Source organism: Coffea arabica, chromosome 7c (genome assembly GCF_036785885.1).
Source record: "Coffea arabica cultivar ET-39 chromosome 7c, Coffea Arabica ET-39 HiFi, whole genome shotgun sequence".
NCBI lineage: Eukaryota > Viridiplantae > Streptophyta > Magnoliopsida > Gentianales > Rubiaceae > Coffea > Coffea arabica.
In genome coordinates, this window is record NC_092322.1 from 39,939,595 (window position 1) to 39,949,110 (window position 9,516).

At 35.6% G+C, this 9,516-nt stretch overlaps 1 protein-coding gene across 1 annotated transcript; it reads left to right on the forward strand.

The window, feature by feature from the left end:
- Nucleotides 1-1,790: 1,790 nt before the first annotated feature.
- On the forward strand, nucleotides 1,791-7,232 carry LOC113697762 (putative late blight resistance protein homolog R1C-3). The gene is made up of 2 exons (XM_027217344.2): nucleotides 1,791-5,951; nucleotides 6,782-7,232. The coding sequence occupies exon 1, from the start codon at nucleotides 2,035-2,037 to the stop codon at nucleotides 4,690-4,692; it is 2,658 nt and encodes an 885-aa protein (XP_027073145.1). The 5' UTR covers nucleotides 1,791-2,034; the 3' UTR covers nucleotides 4,693-5,951; nucleotides 6,782-7,232.
- Nucleotides 7,233-9,516: the final 2,284 nt, after the last annotated feature.

Consider the following 9,516-nt stretch of genomic DNA (forward strand, 5'->3'; position numbering starts at 1 on the left):
AAGGTACGACCGTTGATTACCTCTAACCAGGAAATACTCCTAGGTACGACCGTAGGAATTAATTTCCTAATTGCATTAAAAACTAGAAAAGCCTAACCCAAATTAATAACACGCTACGAGGGTTATTTAAATCAGATTGCATGTTCTCCTAGTATGTGAAAATACTAGTTGCCACTAATATTAACCAACTAAACAATTACGGATTTAATTGATTAATTTGACAAGAGATTAAAAATTCAAATTGCACATCGGGCCCTTGATATCCAATTAACAAAATAATCCCATGGAAATTGAAATAGAAAACATGCAAATATTAATAAATTAAGGAATATGTATAATTAATTAGATCTCACTGATATTTGGGACTGCGTCTTCGCGTTGATCCTTGACTAGAGGAGAAAATTAGCCACGCCTCATAAGAAAATTCCCACGCAATTCAATTGAATTCATAGACATAAATAACTAACTAAGAATTTAGGAAGAAACTTGAGTCTCGGTAGACTCTTTTAAGAAAAGTTGCACACCACACAACAAGAGAAGGAAGAACTCCTCCTCTGAAAACCAAAAACTACCTCTATCCTCCTACGGAGCTTATTTGGAGAGAAAACTCCAAAACTAGTCTAATGTCTTCTTTTTTAGTTTCTTCTTAAGGGACTAGCTACGTAGGGAGCAATTGGAAAAGTAATCTCCTGATTAAATGCCAGCCATAGCTAATCAATTACATCTCCCCAAAAGAGGAACCAAATGTCTAAAGCAATTCCTCAACTTTCTACGTGGTCCCCGCTTTGATTTCTTATTGCTAGTGGATTTCATCATATCAATTCAATTCTTCATCAGCAATTCCGTTGGTTTGCACAATTTGGGCTGATTGTGGAAAGCTTTTAGAAGCTTTCACGTGTGGAGAAATCTTCTCAAGAATGTCCCCTTTTTAGCACTTTTCTGCTCCATTTTCTGAAATTATATCCAAATACCAAATATAAATATATATTGACAATTAAAACAATATTTGGCAAGAATAAAGAGGAAAATTAACGATAAAATTACTAACAATTGACACCCTATCAGGCACACGTTAAAATATATTTCAAATATCATATTTTTAGAAATATAAGACCAATTAGCGAAAGTAAATAAATAGAAGGGAGAATAGGCAAAATTAAATAAAAAAAAGTATATAATTGCATGAGAGGTAATAATTGTTATTAGTGTATATATATGGTACGTTAGGTGAGTTTTAGATGTGTTAACGGATTCTGTTTTAAAAACATTACAATTTATACAAAAAGGAGCAACTAAATTTGAGTTAACAGTAGAACATGATTTTCTTTTTGGAGCACAAAATCATTTTCTTGAATTGCATTCTACATTTTTTAAAATAAGTTGTACCTCCGCAAACATTTAATTAGAGCTACATGCTAGCGCCAATATTATAGCGAGAAGGCTCTGGCTGCTTCTCTGATTGATTTACACTGTAGTTCAAATTAGACAATTAGTTTGAGAACCTGAAATTCGAAAACCATAATCTAGCAATTGTTTAAGAGCAATATCGAAATTAACGCAGGAACCATTACATGAATGCTGCAATCTTAATGCTCACGTGACTGCAAATTGAGCCGGAAATGGGAGGAATCTATCTCCAATTTGGTAATAAAATAAAAGAAAAAAGCAACCAAATCGGTACCACTAATAAAGGACCAGATGGGTCAATACCTTAGTTTCAAGGGACAAAAGTGATAACTTTGGCCTTGGTCTTGGTCTTTGTTTCGCACAACTGAAGTTGCTGGGAGTGCAAGTGTGAAGAAGATAATTTCATTGCTTTTTCAGTTCTGCTGCACCATATCTTCTCTGAACAAGATAGCGTCTTACAATGTTTACACCAAAAAAGTAAAAAAAAAAAAAAAAAAAAAAGTCCAGCTATTGTCGCTTTAGATTGTTTTGTTGGCTATTGTTAGATGAGAAAAGTGTAGATACTGAACTAACTTTAGTCAGTGGTTAAACCAGATAGAAATCTGATATCAGAGTGAAAAGAAGATAATGGACATCCCCTCCAGCAGTAACACTAGTTGCTCTGATTTTGCTTTATATGACTATCTGCAATCGCATCACATCTCCTCCAGCACTAATATTGGCTGCTTTGATCTTGCTTTAGATTTTCTAGCCGAGTTTCCAAAGCCCTGGTATCTCAGCGACCACATCAGGGACCTGAAGGATGAGGTAAGATTATTAAAAACTTTTTTTCTTTATGTCAAAATGTGTAGGAGGAGGAGGAACCATGAAGCGCTTTTGGAGCATGATCAGGAGCACAAGGATAATATTATGTCTGAAAGTTTGAGACGTAGTATTATTTGTTTCAGAATTCAAGATGTGGTTATCAGGATGGTTCATGATCTTCAGTCTGCTTATCTTCAGTCTGATTATCGTCCATACAAACGTTTATGGGCAACACCATCTTCAGATCGTGACATCTTAGTAAGTGCGGCAACCAGATCCCGGGAAAATATCATATTTTTTCTTGAGACAGATGTCAAGAAATTATGCAACACCATCTTCTTTGACTATTGCTCATGGGCAGATCCACGACTAGTTATGGATCTTATTGTGTCCCTTTCACAGACTCTGAAGGGCCTTTTTTTCGGGGAGCTAATGGATACCATTAGACAGAAGCTAATGCTCTTAAGGAATCTCATTGGCTTTGTGACAATGCGAGGTGTCGAGTGTAAGCAATTGACAGATCCCTTGAGTCAAGTTGCAGTTGTGGCTGCACGCCTATTTCCTGTATGTCAGTTTGACATATATGATAAACAAGTGGTCAATCAAATGAAATCCGAAATTTCTCAGCTGATACATGAGAAGATAAATCCTCTTGATCCTCGAGTCCGAGAAGCTTACATGGATGTCCTGACCGCTTCAAAGAAACAATCAAGATCATCATGTTCTTTAGCCCTTGAGGAGAATGAGTGTCTAGTTGTAGTTCAATTTATTGAGTCTCTCCATGATTATCTTATGGATCTACTGGGGTATCATGCCAGTTTTCAGATTCCAGTTAAGGATCAGATGCTAAAACTTCATCAGGGAATAAGGTACCTGGGTACCCTTCTCAAGCAGGAGGAGAAACTAGATGATGAAATAAAGGATCTTCTTGGACTTGCAGTCTATGATGCAGGAATTCTGATCTTCTCCCTTTCCGCCAATGAAATCAAAGAAGGCTTGCCCAGGGAAACATATCTTGGGTTGTTTCATTTGCACAAAGTTCTCAAGTATATGATGGCAGAGCTTGCACACAATTATTTTGTTACATCATCATATTCATCATTTAATTATCCTAGATCCAATGAGTTGGGCTGTATGGATTTTTTCCTAGAGAATCTCCAGGAACTAGCAAGGTGTGATGAGGCTCATGATTCAATTGTTTTCCTATTGGATAGAATCCAAATGGTACACAAAGATCTCACATTCTTAAGATCTGTCCTTGAGAATATCAAGGAGCAGCGCTATCGGAATGGAAAACTCCAAGCTTTTTGGAGTTATGTTATGGAGGTTGCATGTAAGGCAGAGTTATTGATTGACTCGACACTTGTTGGTGATAAATGTGAAGATTCTTTTGATGCTATTGCTAGAGATATCAATCTTCTGAAGATTGAAGCCCTAGAGATCCAAAATGGTCAAACCCAAAGAGTTAACAAGAATTCCATTCACATACCGTCACAACTTGCTGCCGCCATACGCAATGAAGATCTCATAGGTCTCGATGACAAGGTGAAAACTATCATTGATCGACTTACGAGAGGATTAAAGCAGTTGGATGTTGTTCCCATTGTGGGTATGCCTGGGCTTGGTAAGACCACATTAGCCAATAAAGTTTATACTGCTTCTTCAGTTAGGTCATATTTCCATGTTTGTGGCTGGTGTTGTGTTTCTCAAACATATAGCAAGCACAGTTTGTTTGTTCAGCTTTTATGTAGTATTCATTCTAAGAGTCCTGACGAGTATCTTAAGATGGATGAAAATGATTTGGTTGAGAAGCTAAAGCAAGTTTTGCTGAGAACTAAGTATCTTCTCGTTTTGGACGATTTGTGGGATGTTGAGGCATGGAATTTGTTGGAAAACTCATTGCCGAATGATGTCAATGGAAGCAGGATTCTTTTCACCAGCAGATTCCAGGATTTGTCTTTGCAATTCAAACCTGGTAGCAAGCCTTACCATCTTCGCCAACTTACTGACGAAGAGAGTTGGGCATTGCTACAAAAAAAGCTATTTGACAAAGAAGGTTGTCCTCCAGAACTAAGTGAAGTTGGATCTCAAATAGCAAAAATTTGTAGGGGCTTACCGCTCACAGTTGTCCTTGTTGCTGGAATTCTTGCTACTATTGCACAAGATAGCTGGGAAGAAGTTGCAAAAAGTCTAAGTTCTATTGTTCTTCACGATGAATACTGCATGAAGACACTTGAGCTAAGTTACAGTCATTTACCAGATTATTTGAAGCCATGCCTTCTATACTTTGCTGCATTTCAAGAAGATCAGGTTATTAACGTCCGAAGGTTGTTATGGCTTTGGATCTCTGAAGGATTCGTGCAACAAATTGAAGGAAAGAGCTTAGAGGAAGCGGCTTACAACTACTTGATGGGTCTAATTAATAGAAGTTTAGTTATGGTTACCAAAACAGGAGCTATGAATGGTGCCAAAACCTGCTGACTTCATGATTTGGTACATGAGTTTTGTGTGAAAAAGGCCAAAGAAGAAAGTTTTCTACATGTTATTCATAGTTGGAAAGACCCTTTTGGCCTTACTGGACAAAGCAACCCCCACCGAGTTTGTGTTCATAATACCAGGGAATTGAAGATTTGGGAGATAATGCTAATTTTTCCCAATTTACGCTGTTTGCTTTTGTATGGAAATGATTATTTTGAAGGTCAAGAGAAGGATTGGGGGATTTTGTTACCTAAACTTCTTAGATTGTTGGACTTGGGGGATTGGAACTTTTGTAAATCATTTCCGATGGAAGTAGTATTGCTTGTTCACTTGAGATACCTGGTGCTCAGTGGAATAGGGTCCATCCCATCTGCAATAGACAACCTCTCAAGGTTGAAAACTCTTGTCGTACAAAAGCCGGATTTTGATGTTAAGCTGCCGGATACTATTTGGAACATTAAGACATTGAGCTATCTACATACTATAGATAGGATTTGGGGTTTCATTTTTCCAGATGGAAATCTAGAAGTATCCCCAGATTTAGATCATTTAGACACTTTAAGCCTTACAATTGATCCCTCCCTCAATGCTTGCAAAAGATGCTGAAAAAGTTACCAAGCATCCGCAGGCTAAAATGTAGGAGTTTTTACAATGAACAAGCAGCTACCAGAAATTGCGACAAGATTCTTGTGTTTAACTGTTTGAAACTAGAATCACTTCATTTGGTGCTTTTTCAAAACAATGGATTTGAATTTCCGTTGAATTTGAAGAAGTTGGTTCTCGAATCGACTAGCCAGCCATGGAGTGAAATTTCAGCAATTGGAAAGTTGCCCAATCTTGAAGTGCTTAAATTACTGAGTGACTCCTTTACTGGGGAAGAATGGGTAATGAAAGAAGGGGAGTTCCCTAGCCTCCGAGTCTTGCAATTGTCATGGATGGACATTCGCAGCTGGACTGCATCTTCTGGCAATTTTTCTTATCTTGAGAAATTGGTTGTGCACCGCTGTTGGAATCTGGAGGAGGTCCCTTCTTGTTTGGGGGAATGTCCGGCTCTTGAAATGATTGAGGTGAGAGGTTGTCGTGAGTCTGTTGTAAATTCTGTAAAGCAAATTCGGCAAGAACAGATGGATATGGGAAATGAGGTTCTAAAGATCGTAATTGAACCTTTTTAGTATGCATCTTCCTCAGAAACAGAGTCCATTTCCACACTTGGCAATGGCGAAGCATTCATGTCCCATTTTGATTTGGATTCGACTCATCAGGTCAGATAAAAGTATATTTGCATATGTTGAATCAGTTCAATTATATAATGATTCCTAGCGAACCATTCATGTCTCTTTTTTCTTCTGTTTATATGTTGAATGAGTTAATTGATACTATATTAATTCATGTTTATTGAGGCAATTTCTGATCGCTTCCAAATTCTTTTCTTTCTTTCTTGTTTTTGGGACCTTATGCTGCTATATAACTTTCTTATTTCATGCATTATCCAAACCAAATTAGCTACTATAATCTGTTTCTAAAATCTTCTCCTTGTTCTTTTCTGGTTCAGTATTGAAGGATTTTTAGTCCCAATTTCTGAAATCTTCTTCCATGCTCGTACATATTGTTATGATATTCAAAACCAGGAGAGAACAAGCACATACATAAATATATATATATATTGTGCTCTCAATTTGTGTATCTAAGTAAGAGTAATACAGAAAACTGTTAATTTGTTTCTGTTTTTCCTCAGTTGATTGACATGTTGAAACATACAATAACAGACATGTTGAAACTTTATAATTTGCATAATGTTGTTATATGAAGCGCATGTTTCATTGACATTAAGATCTAGAAATAGTTTTAAATATCTGAAAACGTGTGTCTTTCTTCACTATATTTTGCTAAAGTACAAACAATTTTCTTAATTCTAAAGGAAGCAATTTTTCTTAATTTTAATGTTGCTTCATGTTTCCATTTTACGTGGTGAATTGCTTGAACTGATCAAAATGACAAATCAGAGAAACTAGATGACCCCCTTTTTTTTGTTGGGTGATCTGTAATCCTCTATATTCAACTGATGTAGTACTGCTATAATTCCTTCTTTCAGAACACATTTCCTTGGAAGGAGAGTCTATTTCTTCTCATCACACCAGAAAATGGTGAAGACTGAGAGATGTCCCTTCTTGTTTAGCGGAATATGGTGAGTCTGCTTTAAGTTCTGTGAAGCAAACTCTACAACAGGGAATGGGAGCAGAGTTGAATTTCTCAGAAGAAGAGTCAGTTCACTCAGAAGCAGAGTCCTATGCCTCAGTTCTATGTACATGTTGATTCAGTTCTATGTATAATTATTCATGTTTCTCCTAACTTCTTACGATGGTGAAGCATTCATGTCTCTCTTGACCTGCATATGTTTCTCGAAGCAGTATCAGGGCCTTTTCAACTCTTTTGTTTGAACTTGCTGCAGATATATAAATTTGTGATTTGTGATTGCAGTGGCAAGAACAGTCGTGGATTAAACAATCCAATAGTAACTTCTATCAGTAATCTGTTTCTATGATGTTCTTCAGGTTCTTTTCTCGTTTGAGGTTCTATATGTTTGTATTTCATCATCCCGATTTGTTGAATATTCTTTGATTGCAACTTGCTTCTATTTTTCCTCGATAAAGAACCGTACAGTCAATTTATAGATACGTTAAAACATACAATAACTGTTTTGCAATAAATATGAAGTGGAGACACCGAAAAGAGAAATCTAGATTGTGTTACTTTTCAATAGAGAAATGACATAGGAACAAAATTGAAAATTTTGCTTCAATTCTTCTCTTATATATGGAGCCCATGTTTCATTGGCAGTGAGACCTAGACAGAGCTTTGTACATCAAGGCAAAACAGGAAAATCTGAAAACATGTAGGAATATGTTATCTTTATACTTGCCTTTCCCAAAAACTCTTGAAAAATTCCAATCCAAACAAGTTTTTAGAATTTTGAAGTTCATGTTCCATTAGTGTAAAGGTTTTATTCCACTTTGTACCCTCGAAGTTCTTTTTATTTTCACTTTGCTCCTCAATGTTTTAATTACAAAACTTTACAATCCTTCAATGTTTTCTTTGCTTTTCTCTTTCAAGGGGAAATCTTAGGCCCTGTTTGGATTGCATTTTCCGTCATTTTTCATGGAAAAATTACTGTAGCGATTTGATGTATGTGAGGGAAAAAGGTAATAGGGAAATGTGATCACGAAAAATGACGTAATTTTCTGGCAGAAAATGGCAATCCAAACAGGGCCTTAATGTTTCAAGGCAAAGGGAAGTTCTTAAGAGTTGAATTAAAAATCTCATAATTACCCAACTAAATCCTCCGCAAGCTGAATTGGGGCTTGAGACGATACTCGTATTAATGTCATGCATCCCACTTTTGACCAATTACTAAACTTGTTAAAAGAAACACCACAAGATTATGCAATGTCAAACAAAACGTACATGTGTGAACAACATATAGATTAATTTTATTGAAATTATTAAACTGGGGCTAAGAAGACCTTAGTTTAGTAACCATGTTTGAAATCTCAAGGTTTAGAAGTTTTGGGTTCAAATCTCCTTCTCTCTCCTTACTTCTTAAATCCTACCTGGTTTCTACTGGATTTGGGGCAGGAATAGTCAACAGAAAAAGCATCCGGATCGATTTTGTATATTTTGCACACAATGTAATTCACTTTACACACTGTGTAAATATAGAACAAAATTTTGTAGATCCCACACATAGTGTAAAAATTGATGTACAAGATGAAATCTGGGTCTTATACTTTTTTTGGCCAAATCTTGGCCATCAAACTTCCAGAATGATTGCTTCCATTCCTGCCCCAAATTCGTTTCTGCTTAAAGAAATTAAATAAATAAAAGAAATACTTCAAATTGGCAGCATGTAGAACTTTAAAGTATATAAAAAGAATTGTTAAAGTAAAACAAAAAAATCAAAATCCAAAGGGATAAATATATTACAAGAAGAAGCTTCACTTTTTTTTTTTAACATGCATAAACTTCATGAAAAATGGATTTAGTACTAATGCACAAAAAATGTAACTTAAGCCTTTCTTGATAGAAGTGCGGGCCATTTTCTACTATTTCAGTTTTTGAACTAATAAATTTATAGCCAAAAAGGGCAAAAAGTTAAAAATAAAAGAAATAAAAAGGCTTTCAAATAAATAAAACCTGAAATGTTTGAACAACCACTCAACAAATTCCCAACTTTCCTCTTCTTAAATCTTAGGCTTTTTTATCTCTTCACCCCTTCTCAGAGTTCTACTTCCTCAAGCGTTTAACTTACAAATTTCCCTTTCTTAAACACTTTGATCTACGTCCTGATCAGGGGCGGAGCCATGTAGGGTGGGCAATTGTCAAATTACATGATAAAACCCATCAAAATGATTATGTACAAAAGGCAAACATTTTATGTGCATTAATTTGGGTAGTCAATCCTCATTTAAAAAAAAAAAAAAAAAAACCAGGTCACTTGTTTGCTTTTCAAAAAGCGATAATTTCATAAACCTTCCCTGAGTTTTTTGATGATTTCAATGAGCTCCCCAGAAATTTAAAAAATTACACTTACCTTCCCTATCCACCTAAAATGACAGTACTAGCCTTAATTTTTACATAAAACTCCCTTGTTTGGTATGTATATAAAAAGAATGGGATTTATGATTATTTTTTCTTTTCATTTTCTCTTCTTGTTCCTAATTTTTTTTTTTTTATGTTTTACTAGTAAAACTATGGAACTATAAAAACCAACATTAAATGTCAAACTAGTGACTTTTTTTGAGAATTTTTAATGTGATCCAACATTCTCTA

Excerpts from the sequence above, each read along its gene's own strand:
- LOC113697762 (XM_027217344.2), top strand. The coding sequence starts at position 2,035 with ATGGACATCCCCTCCAGCAGTAACACTAGTTGCTCTGATTTTGCTTTA.